This window comes from Carassius auratus, chromosome 21 (assembly GCF_003368295.1).
Source record: "Carassius auratus strain Wakin chromosome 21, ASM336829v1, whole genome shotgun sequence".
Taxonomy (NCBI): domain Eukaryota; kingdom Metazoa; phylum Chordata; class Actinopteri; order Cypriniformes; family Cyprinidae; genus Carassius; species Carassius auratus.
In genome coordinates this window covers 21,204,939-21,226,210 of record NC_039263.1, presented here as the reverse complement: position 1 = coordinate 21,226,210, position 21,272 = coordinate 21,204,939, and the positions used below count along the sequence as shown (strand labels likewise).

Genomic DNA, 21,272 nt, shown 5'->3' with positions numbered 1-21,272 from the left:
TAAGTTTGTATAAACAGTGGTGTTTATTTATCTTTAGTAGTATGAACACATTCCTAAAAATGTCAAGTGCAGTGATTGTCAAACGGTAACATTCACAGTTTTTCCAATAATGATCTCAAACAGAATGAAAAAAAAAAAAATCTGCGTTCACATTTTGTCGGAATTGCCGTAATTCCTTTTTTGCTAATACTAATTTTGCTCAGATTCATCTTAAATCTGTTTGTCTTGTGACTCGACCCATAACAGTTAAATAGCTGTGCAGCTTTGCCGTCTATGATAGCAAAGATGTATCACTACATTAAAACACTTCTTGATGCCTCATACTGGAAGTGCAGGTTATAGGCTAAAATAAAATAGCATTTCAGACAAACTATGCTGAGATTGCTACATAACTAGCATTAGTTCTAGTGTTTTTGCTTGTTTATTCATGATGTAACAACAGTCAATAAAGCCAGAGCATTTTCCAGTTCAAAATTCTAAGGTTTTTCTGTTATTTCTTACAAACTTGTGATTGTGTGTCCAGCAAAGACGTAAATAGCTTTTAGTATTCAGGAAAACATAATTGGGGTAATTCTGATTCAATGTGAACGCACCAATGCAATGAATTATGCAAAGCAGCAATGCCCAGCTTTTCTTTTAAGAAAATGCATTACTTTAAAATGGTAAATGGTTTCAGTTGTTTTCCACCCTTGAAAATGCTAATGGCTAATTGTTTACATTGGCATGAGTTTAAGCCACATTCCTTAGTGTTGATTATCATATCCAGTGTAGCCTACATCAGGAATAGTAGCAGGTTCAGTCTTGCTACAAACATACCTTGTACATTCAAATGCTGTGGATTTTTTAAATTTTGTTTTCAAAATGATGCACACTCCTTCATTAGCACTACAGTGCTTATCTTTGAGAGGAATTGTTTAAAGATTTTAAATGCTGTGGGAAGAATGTAAACTCTTATTTCCGTCTCTTTGCAGTATTTGTCAAAGCCATTCCGGCATAACAATGCCATGAGGTAAATAATCACCAAGTTCAACTACATTTGAGAGAGTTGCTGGTTAAATTCCAAAGGTTTAGGTATCCACAAAAGATCAATCATATTTAATGTCTTCAGGTTTTTCCTCTTTCACTTTTATTACCATACCTCTTCATGATGCTCGTTTGATGTAGCACTTGCTTCTCACTGTGGCTCTTCAATACCACAAGGTTGTGGAAAGTTCTAGTGTAGTTCCAGAGTCACACAGATAATATTAGAGCCCCTTTATCCACATCTGTTTGTGTGTTCAAATTAGTCGCTCTTCAGGTGGTACTTTCAGCATGCTATCCATCTCCAGGCGTGCACCAGCAATCTCCTGATGGCTTGGGGAATATGTTCCTTCAGATTGCCGCTTCCTGCGCGCTGTCATCAACATAAAAATGAGTCCAATGGCCACCAAGAGGATACAGCCACATGCCAGTGGAACCGCTATTGCAAACCATGGTATATGTTCTCGCTGAGCCTGTTTCTGCAGAGAGAGATTCAAATTGTTATTGTTGGCAGGTAAAAAAAATTATAAAATAACACTCAGCACTACTATACTAGTTTGCACTCTCATTTCCACTCCTAAATTGTATCCTGCTTATTTTACTCAGTGTTTACTTACATTTGTTTCACAGAATTGGCCACTGAATCCTGCTGGACACAAACATTGAAACCGGTTCAGCTGATCCAGACATGATCCACCGTTTAGACATGGGCTAGATGCACACTCATCAATTTCTTTCTCACATCTGTGGAAATAAACATTTACACAAACACATATGCATTTAGTCATCTATATTAATATACTTGTATATTCAATTTATTTCTAATGGGCAGCGATATAAGTGTTAATTCCACCTGTCTCCTGTGAATCCTGGGGGGCAAGTGCAGTTTGCCCCCCACTGAGTGTCATAACAAACGCCATCATTTTCACATTCAACATCCAGTTCACACTTTAAAGGAGGGAAGTTATACCTGATGCACAACAACACAAACAAACAAATGGATAAACCCCCAAAACTTAAATAACACTGGTTCATTCAAACTCCGGTAACAAGAAATAACTTTTATTTGAAAGAAGTTTTGAAAACGTTAAAGCTGAGGTAGGGAACTTTTGACGCTCTAGAGGTTAATAAACCGAACTGCTTGCGTCTTGCGGAAGAACATCGTAGCCAGAACTACTTCTCTCTGTTTATGTCTATGAAGAATCACAAAGGTACTGGGTTACTCCGCCGCGGTATCCCCGAAGCAATCTAAAATAGTCCGAATATAAACACTTATTATAGGTGCACCCTAGTGATTCAGGACAAGCCAAAATCACGGTTTGGAAAATGGATTCATGGTGTACTCGCTTATTATATAAATTTTTCTACATTTTGAACACAAACAAAGTTAGGGACCGCAGCTCTGATTGGTTGTTTCTTACCGGGAGCAATGGAGTTTCTGCAAATGGCAATAGGACCACTGGGAGGAGCCAGAGGAGCTTGATTCTTTCACAGATTATCTGTCTCATATTCTACTGTCAGGACATAATGACAGGTTTAAAAATATATTTTTACAAAAGTTACCTACTGCAGCTTTAATAGTCAATTATTATTATTATTATTTTTCAGATTGAACCAGGTTTGCAGTTGTATTTCTGAAGACCACATTATTACTCCTGTTCTTTGTTGAAAGGCATATGTTTTGTAAGTTACCACTGAGTCAAGTCTATGTGAGTGTGATCTGTACGAACTCACTGACAACTTGTTCCGCTGTACTTAGGTGGACAGATACAGGTGAAGTCATTAACTCCATCCACACAGGTTCCCCCATTCTTACACTTTGATCCTTTACAGTCGTCTATGTTTTCTGAACATGTAGGTCCAGCATATCCTGGGTGACACAAGCAGTCAAACCCATTAAACTTGTCTTTGCACTTGCCATGAAGACAGGGTCCTGAGACACACTCATCTGTTTCATTCTCGCAGGTGATCCCTTCCCAGCCTGATGGGCACTGGCAGCCGAATGTATTGAAGAGATCCACACAAGTACCACCACGTCTGCAGGGATGAGAGTGGCACACTGAAGCACCAAAGCAGCCTATACGCACACGCTCATCTTGTCGTCGCCAGAAGCGTGATGTTTGAGGTGATTTGGCATTGTCTACAAATGGAAGGTAAACCTCACCCACTCTGACAGCGCCTAGACATCCTGTGTAGGTCTCTGCCAGTGCAACTTCACTCGACAAATCTTTAAGAAATCTTAAACTACCAGCAAGTTTCGGTGCACTGCTACCATCGATGATGCCATCCACCAAAATGAACCACTGCGATGCATCATGTTCTGGACTGGCCATGGCAACCAGCAGGTGATGCCAGTTTCCATCTGCAATCGGTCTCGCTCCAGAGAATATCACTGGTTCCACGCTGTTCTCGGTTTGGAGCTCCACATGAATGGCTGAATCCACAAGACCAATCAGTAGAAGCTCTGCCCCTCTCCATGCACGAAGTAATACAGCATTTTCCTGTCTTGTACGGAGATCCATTGTCACGTTGGTCACCGGGTAAACTAGAGATCCCTTAGCACTGTAGTGTAAGGGTGTGTCGTCAAAAGTTGCATTAGCAATGCCTGTAAAAAAAAAAAAAAACTGTTTTTTTTTACAGTTTTTTTTTACACACAATTATTTTTCTACCTGATTATCAACATTTACATATATTTCTGAATTAATTATTTTGCTAATAGGACCTTAAGGAAACTTAAATATCAACTGGATGTTTAATATAAGCATACACTCAAAACCATCCAACAGATCCACGCAGTGTCCACCATTTACGCATGGGTCACTGACACACCAAACCCGAGTTTCACATTTCTTTCCAGTGAAATCCCATGGACAGAAACAAATAAAGTCATTCCATGTGACTGTGCACTCTCCACCATTTAAACAAGGCTCCACCTGCAAACCAGAAACACAGCTGTAGTGATCAATGTAAATGGATCTAATGGGATAAAAGTAATATTTATGTCCACATACCTTGCATATATCATCACTTATGCATCCAGGAAGCACGTTTTTTGCATCACTGGAGATAAATAGAGTTTCACTCAGGGTACTATTCCAGACTTCCACATCCAGATGCACATCGTCTAGTCTCAGATCCTGCAGGCATCCCTTAAAATGACCCCCCCAGTCAGCTGCACCCTCTTCATTTTGAAACCCACCAACATACACCAGATCTCCCTCCAGAACTTCCAAGTCAGGTAGAGAGCCAAGTCCGTAATGCAATCCACCATGATTTAAGGACACCTGACCCTCTTGTATGTCTATCTGAAGCATGTGTTTCTCTCCATTACAGACAAACACTGGTGATGATAGGATGGGCGACCCCACCACAGAGGTCACCTTTACTTGTCCCATTTCCAGGTACATGGTAAAATAAATATCATCCTCCTCTGTCTGCTGACGCCCTAGCCTGCGTAGCTGAAATAATAATCCACTTGATTTAAGAGATCGTAGGAAGAATGACACACTAAAGTTCCTGCCAATATCAGACAGCAGTACAAATGCAAGATAGCTAGTCGAGTTCTCATGTCCGAATGTCCAAAAGGAGAAATCTGTTGAAGAAAGAGAAATAGAGAAAAAAAAGTCAAGCATGACAATGTTTTATTATTATATAAGTTCCCCTACAGCACAACTCCAGTCCTGGAGGGCCACTGTTTTCCAGAGTTCTTGTCCAACCCTCATCTTGATTAGTTTGTTTAGGAATTTGAGAAAGGTTAGAGCTAAACTTAAGCCTGATTTATTTTTCAGCATCGGACCTACGCCATAGGCTAAGCATCAGTTTTAATATATAGTTCTGCGTCATTGTCTGCATGACGTGCAGTACACATGCAAACCACTAGGCTGCAGTGTCCACGGGCATGTTGCTGGTGTAATCCGCAGTACCATGACAAAAGCTGAAGAAGCGGCTCATCAGAGAAACATTATAGCAATGACGGCGCAAATAAACATCAAATAATTAAATCATTATTTAAAACCACTAAAGGAGACAACAACGGAACAAGAGAAGATGGCATTCTTTCTCCAGAAGGACTTGTACCACGGCAGATCAACATTGTTTTTCACAGACAACTACTATTGTATAATGCTATTTAGTATTATAAATGATAAGACACTTGTTCTTTCTTTGTTTTATATAAGAAGGTGTAATATTAAAATATTAAAATACACATAAGCACACACAAAACTTAAGTACATACGGAGGGAAGGATTCTAGCAGACCATTCACAGCACTTGCAGTACGCATAGAATTGACACACTGTTAAATTTTTTGAGAGATGCATGTCAGGCTACGGTTTAGGATGGGTGTCTATATGTAGGCTACGGTGTAGGTTCGACGCAGAAGTATAAATTAGCCTTTAGTAGGAAAAATGCCCTCCAGCACCAGAGTTTAATGCCCCAGCTCTAAACATTACCATGAGAAAAGTGTTTGAGTGTATGAGCATATGTGTATGCATACCTTGGCTGCAGTCATGACCATAGTGTGGTCTATAACAGTCACAGCGGTACCCCGTCCAGAGGTCGATGCAGTGCCCTTGTTGAGAGCAGAGATTTGGGTCTACCTCGCACCATTCAGTCTTTATGCAGCCCAACTCTACACTCACCTCTTTATCTCCAAGATCATGTGGCAGAACAGTATGGCCATCCACCAGTAGGTCCTCCATACAACCCAAAAAGCCATGACCACTTAAGGTGAGCTTCATGTACTCCTCTGGTACTCCCCCTACATATAAATTTGTGAGGCTGTCACGGTGCAAGAAACTTTCTTTACCATCTGGTAGCTTGTGTTCAACTTTGCATGCTTGATTGTCACAGACTGGACCTTTAACTTGCAGCACAAGTCTAATATCGTTATCCCATCCATCAATGTTCACCACTGCCTCATGCCAGTCTCCATCACTTACAAGCCCTGGTAATTTTGCCTCCAGTGATCCTCCCTCCTTTGATATCACCTTTGCACGCAGTTCACCCCCAACAATCTCCAGAGAGAGGAAGAACTCAGCATTGCCACGAAAGAACAGCAGCATATCAGGCAGTGTGGTGCGGAAGCGTAGGCGGACCCCCAGGGGGTGTTCATGTTCTTCTGTGTCTCTCTTTCTGCGCTCGAGTGTTGGAACTTCAATAAGAAAGAACTTTGGTGAAGAAAAGGAGAATGTGGTTGGTGTTGAACATACGTCACCATAGAATCCAGGTGGACAAAGACAAGTATGTCCATGCTCTCCATTCAACCATGGCAAACAGGTGGCACCATTTTGGCATGGATGGTCAATGCAACCAAGCAGCTGCACAGTGCATTGGGGTCCCCCCCATGGCAAGAGACCTTCCTCAGCTTCTGCACAATGGCACTTATATCCATCCACTCCATCTTCACATACACCTCCATTCAGGCAGGGGGCACTCTCACACTCATCTATGTTAACCTCACATTCTACACCTGAGAAAGACATAACAAAGTTAACAATTCAAACAAAAACACATGCAAGCTCTTTCCCATATGCAAACACCAACCTGCAAAACCCTTCGGGCATACACATTTGTATCCGTTTACCAGGTCCTCACAGCTTCCTCCATTGTGACATGGCTCAGATACACACTCATTTATGTTCACTGAGCAGTTCTCTCCTGGGGAGAACAAACAAACAAAACAAATAAACAGCATGGCAATGCTCTTTTCAAGTAAAACATTGCATCATTATTTGAGTAACCTTGACCATCCATCACATATTGGGCTACAACATAGTTAGGCTCAACTCAGGAACAAGTTTTTAAAATGAAAGCTGTTGTATTGTATGTATTGATGTGTTGTTGTATGATCTGTTGTTTCATTATACTGTTTTTATGTTGCCAGTACCTGTGTATCATGGTTGGCACTGACAGGTGTAACCTGCAGCTGTGGCATAGGTGAACTCCCAGTCTGTTTCCCAGTGTTCTGGTTTTGACTTCTCAAAACATTCACCATCATTCTCACAAGGAGTATCAGCACATTCATCTATATCCACCTCACAGTTATCCCCTTCAAAACCTATACACACACATCAACATATTTTATGATTAAGTTATATTAAAGACATGAGTGCAATATTTGGAAAAGGAGAGCTACCTGGCCAACAGGTACAATTGTAGTGGTTAATGCCCTCTAGACAAGTTGCTTCATGTTGGCAAGGATGTGATGCACACTCCAGAATATCCTCCTCACAGTGGTCTCCCATAAACCCAGTGCCTCCACATTCACACCTAAAACTGCATACAATCACACACCAAATCAGACAGTGAGTACATGTATCGTCATGTATATGCATTTAATGATCAGCATAAAATCAGGTCTGCATTACAGATTTTTCTGTCCAATGACCAATACTTAGACAGGAAGATATGGATGAATATTTTTTAACAAAGTGAGTAAATGCTGAAACAGTTGGCAGTGCTGGACACGCCATCTGCATGACTAGGGCATTCCCTTAATTCCTTAGTTCCCTTACCTATCGATGAGGTCGTAGCAGATTCCTCCATTCTGACAGGGATCACTCTTACATTCATCGATATTGATTTCACAGTCAGAACCTTCAAATCCCTGCACACAGTCACAGGTGTACAGCCCCACTAGGTCATGACAGGTGGCTCCATTTTGGCAAGGATTTGACTCGCATTCATCGATCTCCATCTCACAGTTTACTCCTATAGAGATTTAGAACACAATACATGACTAAGAATGATTTGCCAATTGTTGTCAGTGTGAATATCCTTGTAGATCTGCAGTACCCAATCCTGCTTCGGGAAGGATTAAACACATTTGAACCAGCCAGTCGAGGTCTTTAGGATTACTAGAAACTTTGAGGTAAGTATGTTGGAGCTATACTTTGCAGAACATTACCCTGTCAGGAGTGGGATTGAGCACAAATTCTTTAGACTGTTAATACTACAGTTACAAGATGGTGAAACACCCACACAGATTACCTGTATATCCCAGCAGACATTCACAAAGGTACTGGTCTTTTCCATTAATACAAGTTCCATTGTTCCAACAAGGTTGTGATGCACACTCGTTTATGTCAATCTCACAGTTGTGTCCTTGGTATCCAGGTACGCAGAAGCAGTGATACTTGTTGGTGCCATCCACACAGATTGCACCATTCTGACAAGGATGTGAATCACAATCATCCACATTCTCTTCACAGGTCTCACCACGAAAACCTTGTGAACAGGTGCATTCAAATCCATCCACTATCCGTCGACAAGTGCCATTGTTGAGGCAGGGTTCATCAATACAGTCTGTAATGTGATGATTGCAGTCCTCTCCTCCGAAACCAGGTGGGCACAGACATTTGTAGCCATTCAGCTCATCTACACACTCAGAGAGGGCACCTACACATGGTCCACTTTCACACTCGTTGAAGTCCTCTGGACAAGTGTAGTGGTCCATGCCAAGTTCTGTCTCACACCCTTCGCATTCAGCCAACACACAAGCATCGTACAGCTCATCACAGTCCTTTCCAGTGTACCGCACTCCTTCCCGTGAACATAAACACACATAGTTGTCCATTGTATCCACACATGTCGCCCCATTTTGGCAGGGTGAAGATGCACACATGTCAGATGAACCGGAACAGAATATACCTGGAGAAAGAGAGATGAAGTAACCCTTAGTGATGCATTACTCCAAGGGTGCCTAATCCTGTTCTTGAAGATCTACTTACTTGCAGAGTTCAGTTCCAACCCTGCACCTACAACTGTCTTGAGTTCTCAAGTGTTCCTGAAGATCTTAATCAGCTGATTCAGGGTTGGGTTTAAACTTTGCAGGAAAGTTGATCTCAAGGACCAGGATTGGGTACATCTGAGTTAACCCAATGTGAATTCCAGTTGTTCTTTTTCAAGTGTTTAAACTTTGATCCTACTTGGGCTTAAGGATCGGAACAAGCTCCTGAACCCAAGTACTAAACATCTTACACAATTTGTCCTACAGACAAGAAAGATACTGTACCTAAAATTGTGTGCTTGTTGAGAAGTGTCCCACTGTTTTTTTTTAGGCACACAGAAACATGATAGTTGCCTATTTGCCTTTACAATAAAACAGAAAACTTAAAATGTATCTAGAGACCACAATGTCATAGAAACTTGGAGCTGGGTTTCTTTGTTTTGGCCAGTAAGCAACTGTCTAGCAGACAATTTTTTAATTACAACAACCCAGCAACCACACTGTATCACTCATACATACTGATTGTGAGTTCTGTACTTCGTGTTTTAAAGATTTAAAATTTAAAGATTCTTTTGTACTACTATGATAGCATAATAGAAAACAGACATGCACCATCTAAGACATAGGTAAGAATGACATCAGTTAATAACAGTCTGTTGATTCCAAACCTTAATCCTGGGTAAGACTGACTGAGCCTAAGGAATAAAGAGAGAGAATCTCCACAAAGTCAGCATTACAAATACCAAGTCCATCTGTGAGGTTGATTATTTGTGAGGTTCAGCATTTTTTACATTTCTCAGTCCTAACAAGTCTTTAAAAATGTACTTCAGACCTTGAACTAAAAGATCAAATTTGAGAGATCCCCTGTAAGTTGTGACCTTATCTGTTTGCATGTCAGATATTTTGTTTGTGATTGAGTGCGGTACGGAGCATTCATGGGGATTTTCTTGTACAAATCGGCCAATCGCATGAGAGCTCTTTGAGTCATTTCAAATTCCTGTTATCAGCATGACCTCGACCCTCAACCCCCTCCACTCGTCCAACTTGGATCCATTAATGTGGCCCACCCATCCTTAACCCTTGTGGGGCCCCTCATTCCCCTAAACTCCACTCCCCCACCTTCTCTAAACCACTTTGCTGCCCTGGCCCCCTCAGTGTGGCTTTGATCAGACCTTCATCCCAAATATTCATCCAAGCGGAAGATATTAATGAATGGGCAGAAGGAATGAGGTGCTGTGTGTGTGTGTGTGTGTGTGTGTATCTGTCTGTGTGTGCATGTTGAGCATTGAGAGTTTAGCAGGGCAGTGTAGCAGGAATGGAGCATTGTTTTGTGGAAATAAGGTGAAACACTGAAGGGGGTTATATAGTGTGCGTGTTTCAGCTTTTACTATGATTGTTGGAACCAAATATCCCCAAAATGGTACAACTTGATTCTTTAACTTTTTGTTTGTTTCATTGAAGGTCACATCAGAACTGGAAACGTTTCACCATGCTATCAATATTGATTATATTATTTCTCCATTGTCCCAGACATTACTAAAGGCCAAAATAGCCCCCAGAAAAATATCCATTATTAAATTATTTTTAACTGGTTGCATGGCTGTAATCAGTAGCTGCTAATGTGTTTTGGTAGTTGCTTAAAAACAACTGTTTGTTGCAGTTTCCTGATATAGTCTTATTTCCTGAACTTTAAAAATCAATATTTGTTTGTGTTTTCATTTTTAATGTTTTTCTTTGTAGCTGCCCCCCCCCCCCCCACACACATTTTTTTTGAGCTAGAGGAAACAAGTCCAAAAGTCTGATAACACTAGTGAAAATTAATCAATATTGTATTTTTCAAAATTATATATAATTTGTAACATTATATAGCAAACTTTAAATTGTTTATCGGCATGCACTAATATAAAGTTGTGCTTATTTATCTCTTTTTTTATATTATATATATATATTTATTTATTTATACGCATATTTATTTATTTACTTTCTTGCTTGCTTACATCATAGTGTTTCTTATTTCTTTTACATCATAATGTTCCTAAATCATTATTTCTTTCCAGGTTTAAATTATATTTTTTACATTTTCAGTTACAGACTTTTGGACCTAATGTGTTTGCCCAGACACTTTAATCAGCATGGACGTGTTACTTTTAGAACAGAAACATCTTATCGGTCTCAGAACACACAGACTGTTCTTACACAACACAACTGAAAGCTTACACACTGATCTTAGTGTGAAAGCACTCACATTGATCTAAGAATGGACATGTGGCTTACACAAAGATCTTAAAGCGAACAAAACAAACATGCAGAGAAGTGGAACTTAAGAGTAATTGCTTCTTCCTTCCCATATAGACATTACTCTGGTTCATGCAAGAGAGTTTGCCAAAACCTGAAAAATTCATTTTGATTTTAAATATTTTAAATACAAATTGATTTTAGTACATGTCTATAAACTGTGTAGGATGCAGATACGTCTGACACCCAGACTAGCGTTGATTCCCCACCCCCGGCCTGGGAAAACGAGCTCCACACAGACTGACCCAGCAAGTGTCCACTGCAGTGGGTCTCAGTTTCTATAGTTACTTCTAAGCTAATTTGGCCCTGAGACGAAGAGATGCTGACCTCTGTGACCCCAGATCCACCTACTCTCTATCCTCCTTTCCATTTATTTTCTGTCGTTCTCACTGTCGTGGATCTCTTTAACCCTCCTGTCATTTCCTGTCAGTAAAGTCTGATAAGTAAAGAAGATTTACCAGCTCACGCTGTCATAGACATGACCGGTCACTGATCTAGATGACACATAATGATGTCATTCACAATCATCCAGTCGGCACACATAAACAAAGTGACTTCTTTAGTTTCCTTTTTACTTTATCTCCCAAAAATTCTCTCCTTCATGAAACTGAAGGACACTGATTATCTGCTCTCTGCTCTGCCCTCTGTTAACCTGTAAATTGTGCGGCTTGTTAACAGAAAATTAAAGTGGATTAAACTGTCTGTACCTCATTTAGCGTATGTTCGTTCACACAAACGTGTGCTTAAACACTGACTTTCAGAGTATTTCTGGACACCTTGAATATCCTCACCATTCAGTTTACAATGAATGTTTTACCCTTTCCATCTTTTACAGCCTGTGAATAGACTATTTAAAGTCTATTAGATGTGCGTACCGTCAGAGAGAGCAAGTAGGCCAGTGTCTTCACGTACTGAGCTGACCGTAATCCTCTCAGAGTGGTGTGTGTAAAACAGGACAGCTTTAGGTTAGTCTACACTACTAAGCCAGCATTTGTTACCTTAGGATACAGTCCTCTGCCACTTTGTTTTAAAAGAGATTACAGAGAGTGGCCATTTTACAGTAGCATAACCACGTGTTAGATGATAACTGATAGTTATTTTTATAGACACTATATTGAGGTGGCCAAAATTATTAGAACACTAATAGAAGTCAGCTATTTCTATCTGTTGCTATAGCGTGTCAGTGGAAATATCAGTTTACATTTCCAAACATAAATTTTGCCATTAATTTTGATAATCCAGGGAGATTTTTGTTAGAACAAGGAGTCAGTGCTCCACAGAGACCTGATCCGAACTGATCATCCAATCTGTCTAATAATCACATGAAGAAACTGAACAAACTTAAACAGATCCAGAAGAACTGTGGCAACATCTCCAAGATGCTTCAAGACACCTACCTGCAAAACTACAGTACTGTTGAAAGCTTTAGGTACTTGTGTATAAATGTTGTAAAATGAGGATGCTGTCAATATAATGTCATAAATAGATTTTTAATATATAACTTCTATTAAGTAAATTAAATTAACATTTGGTGTGACCATCCTTTGCTTTTAAAGCAGCTTTTGCCATAGGTGCACTTGTGCATTGTTTTAGGGTGGCTATGCTATGCTTTAGGGTGGCTTTGCAGGTAGCTTTGCAGGTAGGTTTCTTAAAGCATCTTGGTGACCTTTCCAGTTTTTCTGGAAAAACATCCTTCTCAGTTCTGTTTCAGTTCTGTTTCTTCATGACATGGATATGACACAGGTATTACAAGGAGACGGTGACTTATGAGGACATAACCCATGTCCCCATTTTTCAAAACGCCTATAAACAATACAGAATGAGTTTTTTTGAGAAGGTAAAAATGCACAAAGTTTCCTGTGAGGGTTAGGGTTAGGTGTAGGGTTGGTGTAGGGCCATAGAATATACAGTTTCTACAGTATAAAAACATCCTCATTACACCTATGGGATGTCCCCACTTTTCACAAAAACAAACATGTGTGTGTATGTGTGTGTGTGTGTGTAGGTGATCCTGGACCACAAAAACGGTCTTAAGTCGCTGGGGTATATTTTTTAGCTATAGCCAAAAAAAAAAAAAAAAATGTATGCCAAAAATCTTTGGGAAATTGAGTATAGACCATGTTTCATGAAGATATTTTGTACAATTCCTCTCGTAAATATATATATATATAAAAAAACATAATTTTTTGATAATATGCATTGATAAGATTTCATTTGGACTACTTCAAAAGCGATTTTCTCAGTATTTTGAATTTTTTGCATTTTCAAATAGTTGTATCTCGGCCAAATATTGTCCAACCTGTACACAATTTCAATAAATTGACTCTTAAGAATCTTTGTGGTCCAGGGTCTCACACACACACACACACACACACACACACACACACACACACACACACACACACACACACACACACACACACACACACATACATATTATTGTGTTTTTAAAAAAATATATAACAATTACAGACAATATATTTTAAATAAATGTTTCTAGAGCAGCAAATCATTATAATAGAATGATTTCTGATGGGTCATGTGACCATGAAGATTAAATATATTAAAATATAAATCAGTTATTTTAAGGTGTAATAATATTACACAATATTACTCTCTACTATTTTGCTGTATTTGATTAATTACATGCAGCGTTGGTGAGTAGAAGAGGCCAACCTCAAAGGTATTGAATAGTTTTATATGTAATATCCACTACATTGCTGCTACTACGTATATCAGACTGCCAACAATAGCAGCTTGTCACCTTTTCATGTGGTCATGTCCCATTCTTACACATATTCTTAACTGTGATCTTGCTGGAATGTGGATAGCAGCCAAATGTGACACATATAGGCTCCAGGTGGAGACAGGCTGTAGTGGATCTGATTACCCAGACTTTAACACTGAGGTTTCACAGAGATCCGAGTCTCTGGCATCCCATGCTCCTGACATCTGTCTTGAGCACTGCATCTTTCTCCATGTGTGTCACTGTTTAATGGTTATCTGTGCAAGAACACTGGAAGAATGTTAGCCATGCAGGTTCTGTTCTAAGAGCTAGAGCACTGATACTGGCTGTCAATCAAGCGAAACTCCTCCCCATTAGTTTACATCACTGTCAATCATCCCAGCTTGTGTCTAACTTCCTGCTGTGAGGGGGTGTGACAGGTTAGTTTTACAATTTAAAGGGGCTACAGAATGTTTTACAGGGGTCAGTTGGGGAAACACATCTTTGTGTGTGTTCAAAATTAGCAAAATGTATATAATGAGCGTGTACATCATAAATGATTTTATATGGAAGCCCATTTCCTCTATATTATAATAATAATAATAAAAATGTGGATCTCACACAATACACACTTTTTCCCCCTCACAATTCTGAGTTTATATTTCATATAAAATTATATCTTATATAATGACGTTTTCAGAAGAAAAAACAACAACAACAACAACTCCAAATTCAATGAAAAAAGGTTTTGAGTTTTTGATTTTTTCCGACTAAATTTTGAGAAATAAACTCTAAATTGTGAGGAAAAAAGTCTTAATTGTGATATAAAACTATTATTATTATTTTTTCTAGTTGTGTTTGTAGTTTCATTTACTCAACAATAATAAGCGTGTAACACACTGTATGGATCTTGTATTTAAGAGCCCTATACTTCTCTACAATGGATGTGAAATTTGTCACAGGATTAATGGCCCAGTCAGATCTGTATGAGATGACACTCACTTAATATGCATCTGTCCAGAGATATGGGAGGAGTGGACAGGTTACAGAGAGAGTGAGAGTGAGTGGGACGTGTGTGTGATGTGTGACAGGACACTGTGATAACCTGTGTTCTGTTTATTTTCACAGACGCAGGAGAGCCATTTCAAGTGTTTGTCTGTCTGTATGCATGCTTAATTGTTCCATGTGAACCTAAAAATAAGAGTTCTGAGATTAAGAATTGAACTTTTCAGACTAAATATAAGTCATGTTTTGACTCGTAGTGAATATAAGAGTATTAATAGCTGTTGTTAGTACCAACGTGAACTCAGACTTAGCAAATCTTTGACATTAGCTTTAGACTCAGACTCTAATTAGCTTTATTCCCCAGTGCTTCTAAACCTAAGGCACGAAGTTTTAACCTTTAAGACTTTATAGGTGATGCTTTTGAGTGTTACGCCACATGAGCATCAACACAAGGATTTTAGCATTAGTTCCGGCTGAAGGACATGAGCTTAATTTTTTCACATGCACCCAACAACAGAACATAATATTAGTGCTTAAAGAGTTTTATCAACCAAATTTGTGGAATGATATCTGTTAGCGGTCATACTAACACACAAGAGTAGGTAAAGTAACCTGAGCTAACCAGGTCAGCATCTGAGAGTTTACATGTAAAAATGTTGAGCTTTTATTGATATTTACATTTAAAAAAGGTGTAAAAAAAGGTTTGCCCCCTTCCTGTTTTATTTTAATTTTTTTGTATATTTGTAACACTTGAATGATTCAGATCATCAAACAGATTGTAATATTACACAAAGATAATTCGAGTAAATATTAAATGCAGTTTTGAAATAATGATTCCATTTATTAAGGGAAAAAAGCTGTCCAAACCTACCTGGACATATGTGAAGAAGTAATTGCCCCCTAAATCTAATAACTGGTTGTGCCACCCTTTTTTGGAACATCTGCAATCAAGCGTTTGTGATTACTGGCAATGAGTCTTTCACATTGCTGTGGAGGAATTTTGGCCCACTCTTTGCAGAATTGTTTTAATTCCGCTACATTGAAGGGTTTTGGAGCATGAATGCCCTGTTTAAGGTCATGCCACAGCATCTCAATTTGAAAAAAGTCCAGGCTTTGACTTAGCCTCTCTGAAACCTTGATTTTGTTGTTCTTCAGCCATTCAGAGGTGGACTTGCTGGTGTGTTTGGGATCATTGACTGAAGCAGCCCCAGACCATCACACTACCACCACCATGTTTGACTGTTGCTATGATGTTCTTTTTATGAAATGCTGTGTTGTTTTTTTCGCCAGATGTAATGGGTCACACACCTTCCCAAAAGTTTAACTTTTGACGCATCAGTCCACAGAATAATGGCCCAAAAGTCTTGGGGATAATCAAGATGATATTTTTTGGCAAACGTGAGATGAGTCACTGTGTTCTTTTTGGTCAGCAGTGGCTTTTGCCATGGAACTCTCCCATGGATGCTGTTTTTGCCCGGTCTCTTTTTTATTATTGAATCATGAACACTGACCTGAAGCTAGTAAGGCCTGCAGTTCTTTGGATGTTGTTCTAGGTTCTTTTATGATCTAATAGATGAGTCGCCATTGTGCTCTTGGAGTGTTTTTGGTAGGCCGGCCACTGATCCAAGTTTTCTCCATTTGTGGATAATGGCTCTGACCGTAGTTTGCTGCAGTCCCAAAGTCTTAGAAATGGCTTTATAACCCTTTCCAGACTGATACAGGTCAACTATTTTTTTTTCTAATATGTTCTTGAATTTCTTTAGATCGTTGCATGATGTGTTTCTCTTTAAGCATGCTTCACTTTGTCAGAAAGGTTCTGTTTAAGCGATCTGGTCTGGGTGTGGCTAGTTTAATTTAACTCGACTTTCTAAACTAATGTGTTTAATCACAATTCTTTCATGATTTAACTGGGAGGGGCAATTCATTTTTCATATAGGGCCAGGTAGGTTTGGAAAGCTTTTTTTTCCCTTAATAAATTAAGTCATCATTTAAAAACTGCATTTTGTATTTACTTGGATTATCTTTGTGTAACCAAAAAATTGGTCTGATGATCTGAATCTTTTAAGTGTGACAAATATGAAAAAAAAAAAAAAAAAAAAAAAAAAAAAAAAATATATATATATATATATATATATATATATATATACACACACACATACACATACATTTAGTTATTTCGCAGTTGCTTTTATCTAAAGCATCTTGGATAAAACAAATTAGGACAATGGAAGCAATCAAAATCAGCAAAAGAGCAATGATATGCTAGTGCTATAACATGTCTCAGTTAGTTGAACAAAGTACACATAACATGTTTTTTTTCTAAAGAAAACTGATAGAATAGAAATAGAGCAAGCTATTGTTAGAGGCCTTTTTTTTGCTTTAGTTAATTGCATAATAAATAAAAAGAAAACAAATCTAGAGAAGTTAGTGTTTGTTTTCTATTTGTAAAAAAAAAAAGAAGTTAGTAAATGAATAGTGTGCAAGTCTAAAAGGGACAAGATTGTTTTTTTTCGATAGAATTTGAAACTTGACTGTGAGACTGCGGTGGACTGTGTCGTGTGAATTTATTCTTCCCTTGCTCTGTTCTTGTTGGGATTAGAGTTGGGGGCAGGGACCATTGTAGACATTTTCATTGAAAAAGTCATGTGAATTCCAGGATCCCCCTTGTTTCCTAAGCGCCTGATGTCACATTTGCATGCGTGATTTGACATGAACTATCAGCTCAGTGAGAACATCAGACCAGTTTCACCCACTGTTCCTCTTGTTCAGTTTCCCCATTGACTCCCATTATTCAATTCAAATACACTACAGATGCATTGTTTGTAAATCCCATTCCACACTTGAGATCTGGATGAAAATTGATTTTAATAGGCTATGTTTTGTGTAAAAAAATAGAAAAGTTTGCACTTACATGATCAGAATGCTAACAGACAATTACATGCATTGTTTATTTCTATATATCTATATATCTTCAGAAAAGCTTCTGTTAATACTTTAGAATCAAAACTCTAGATATTTCACTCTCCACTGAAATATTCCCTGGATTTGACCATCATAGCATTAAATGCTCAGAGACAGCTTGGCTGTGCAGTCAGATGAAAGAGCGTTAAGCCTACAGGACGCAAAAGCAAACAGAGCTCGTTAAAAGTGCTTAACGCAGATTCCACCCGCACACAACGTCCAAATGACTCAGCCCTGGTGTCATGGCAACAGGACACAATGGAACCCACCCCCCAAAGTTTTTCTGTTTTTTTTCCAGACAGCGTCCTGAGAGCGAGGCAGAATCGGACTGGATGGATGGAAGGAGGGACAATAGATGAGTAACCTCCCCCATATACTCCCGTCTGTAGCATGCACCAGTTATATCCACATTAGACAGGAGGAGGGACACAAGTAACACTCCAGTGCACATCTTTGGGAGGGCCAGATAACCGAAAATGACCACAACACTACACTAATGCTAAAAAAAGAGTGCCAGGAATTTGTGTCAGCAGAAAAGAGATCAAGCATAAAACAAAAGTAAACCAGAAGACGTGAGACATTCTTAAAAATAAAGGTTCCTAAGGGTGTTTTTTTGCAGTGATTTCATACACTTAAAATGTAAAGTTCTTGATAGACATCTTTGGTTGCATGAAGAAACTTTAACATTTCTATTCCATAAAAGGTTGTTTATTATGGAAAAAGTTTTTTTGATTATTGAAATATTCTCATATATAATATAACTCTTAGAAAATATGGTTCTTTTAAGAACTGTTAACTGAAAGGATCTTTAAGGAAACAGAAACTGGTTCTTCTGTGGCACCGCTGTGAAAATCCCCTTTCGGAACCTTCATTTTTAAGAGTGTAGAACTATCCTGGTTCCTCAAACAACCTTTCAGAAAAGAGTAAAAAAAAAAAAAAAAAAAAACATTTTTCTTTGTATGCTAATTGGGAAGAACATTTAATTAATGTAAAGAACCTTTGTGTGGAATGGAAATGTTCCATGGATCTTCATGGAATAATAGATACCAATAACCTTTATTTTTAAGAAATAAAAATATTATATCTTGTAAACAGTAACAAAGTGTTGTTCTTTCAAATCATAAACATGTAAATTTTTTACTAGAACACTAGAGTGTTGGGTGGTTGCTAGGGAGTTCTGAGAGGTTGTTAGGTGGCTGCTTACTGGTACAAGTCAAAAGAGTCCATCACTCCTTTTACATCACATTCTGGTTTCTACATAAAGTATTATTATAGAACAATTATTTATAAAAAAATTTGTCTATATAGTGTGGATAAAAGCATGCATTTGTCTTGATTTACCTTATTGCAAAATTTGACAAAAAAGAGGTAATAGAGCCACTCACAACATTCAACCTGTTGCTCTTGACTCTAGCATATACGTATGTATACAATAAAACTCGGCCTTTCTCAGAATTAAACACATCTAAAAGACCAATTATCAGCAAGAAATTATATTATTTTTCTATTCTCAACAGCTTTTAATGATCAATGTCCCATACACGGAGACATTTGTTTTAGCATGTAAGAATTTTATTTTTTTAACCACGTGTTGTTCAGGATTGCCATATAAAATATGTATTTATGAAAATGTATGTTTATAAAATATTATATCCCCCCCCCCCCCTGTAATTTCTGTATGGTATTGAGAAAGAGAGAAAACTCACCCCATTTGAACATCATCATGGTCAGTAAAACTGTCCCGGGGCATTTCAGATGCACTTTCCTGATCTCCATGGTGATGTGAAACAATCCAAGCAAACCAAACTAGAAGTCCTTTAAGGTTAATGCCTATTTAAGTCCTTCATAGTGGAGCAACCTTCAAATTAAACCCTCATGGGAATCATGAAACATCCCTGTAGGATCTCGAAGTCTGCTCTGTTGAAATTCTGCTCAGTCTTTTAATTCCTATAAGCATCAGGTCGTGTAGTTCTTATAAAGTTCCTCTGTCCAGCATCGGAGTGGTCATGCTGAGAGCAGTGGCTCATTGTACAAGCAGTAATGAGACTAACTCTCTCATCCAATCCTGCTGCGGTTTACCACACTAATCACCCAGAGAGAGGAGGGGAGGGGAGGGAAACCAGAAGTGGACTTCAGCACCAGGATTCCTCGTTGTGTGTGTGAGTGTGTGTGTGTGTGTGGTACACATAGGAACAAAACTGTCACTAGAACATTAGTAAATCAGACAAAACATCCAGGGATGTCCTCAAGGACAAAAATCTTTGTTCTTCTCTTTTTAAATGTTTTTTTTAAATGCCATAATAACAAGGAAAACAGCTTAATGTTATGACAGAAAGATGCTTAAAAGGTTTCTGTGAGGGTTAGCATATGAACAATATGATTTCATAAGCTAAAGATTATAAAGGTCAATTATATAAAAGCAAATGCTTGTATTGGTGGGCAAACTCAAAACCAACAAAATATAATTACATTAATATATATATATATATATATATATATATATATATATATATATATATATATATATATATATATATATATATATATATATATATATATATATATACATTATATATATATATATATATAATGTATTTATTTTTTTGTGTGTGGTTAGAAAACTATTATATATTTAGCATTTTTTCATGCTATATTCATTTATAAATGTGTTCATTGTACAAAAATCCTTAGGTTGTAAAAAAAAAGTTTTTCTACTTAACTTTTTTACATTTAATTCAAAGTTTAATTTGCTGTTTTTTTATTTTTTATTAATTGTGTAATGTATAATCAGTTTCTAAATGTATAAGTAAGTTAAGTTAACTGATTCATGTATGGGATTTTTATTCCTAAATTTATTTTTTAAACTACAAATAAAATATGATTATATCTAAAATGTACTGTACCTATAATTAGAATTTTTATAATTAGTGCATAACTTTGTTTGCTATATTCTAAGTCTTTTAGGAACATCTTTCTAGAGGCAATATAAACAGGAGGACATCAGACAATGAAGGGTCATGTAAGGTTAACCACCATCATGTAATGTTGGTAATTCAGAATTTGTTTTGCTAGAAAACACTTAACCCAGCTGGATATTTTCTTTCACATATCAAGACAATCAAAAAAACCTTTCCTAAGTGATTCCCTGCTGACTTTTTCCAACAGTGTATAATGAGCTGGTGAGATCTTTTATCCTGCTGAGTCAGCAATCACACACTCCGCTGGCATTAGTCATTCAAGGCTGCATTTCTTTATACTTCCTAAACCAATAAAGGCCTGTTTTTATGAGCTACTGTATGCAACTTGTTGAACCAACACCAGCCTCTGAATCATCTAAAATATTACAGAGACTATTTGAATTGCACTTCTCCTTATTGATCGTTCAAAGAGTTTGACTCAAAGCCAATTAATAAAAATCAAAACACACACACAGAGAAAGCCCAAAGATTAGCATGGTGTTGTTTGGGTTCATTTCCTGTTGTTACTCCTGTTGTCTTTCTGCCGGTCACTGTGATGTAAGATGTTATTGGCTATT

The 21,272-nt window shown here is 38.0% G+C and overlaps 1 protein-coding gene across 1 annotated transcript; it reads right to left on the bottom strand.

Annotated features, from left to right (window-relative positions):
• LOC113038918 (fibropellin-1-like) lies at positions 1-19,783 on the bottom strand. Its single transcript, XM_026196725.1, has 13 exons — positions 19,444-19,783; positions 8,013-8,672; positions 7,538-7,733; positions 7,159-7,298; positions 6,910-7,080; positions 6,567-6,680; positions 5,518-6,492; positions 4,032-4,612; positions 3,788-3,953; positions 2,755-3,625; positions 1,874-1,990; positions 1,638-1,764; positions 1-1,499 (listed from the first exon to the last, which is right to left on the bottom strand). The coding sequence occupies exons 1-5, from the start codon at positions 19,511-19,513 to the stop codon at positions 6,917-6,919; spliced, it is 1,230 nt and encodes a 409-aa protein (XP_026052510.1). The 5' UTR covers positions 19,514-19,783; the 3' UTR covers positions 1-1,499; positions 1,638-1,764; positions 1,874-1,990; positions 2,755-3,625; positions 3,788-3,953; positions 4,032-4,612; positions 5,518-6,492; positions 6,567-6,680; positions 6,910-6,916.
• Between the last annotated feature and the right edge of the window lie 1,489 nt (positions 19,784-21,272).

Coding starts and splice junctions, on each gene's coding strand:
- LOC113038918 (XM_026196725.1), bottom strand. CDS start 19,513: ATGGAGATCAGGAAAGTGCATCTGAAATGCCCCGGGACAGTTTTACTG. Junction 7,734..8,012: donor ATGTCTGCTGGGATATACAG/GTAATCTGTGTG, acceptor AAATCTCTATAG/GAGTAAACTGTGAGATGGAG. Junction 7,081..7,158: donor CAATTGTACCTGTTGGCCAG/GTAGCTCTCCTT, acceptor GTGTGTGTATAG/GTTTTGAAGGGGATAACTGT.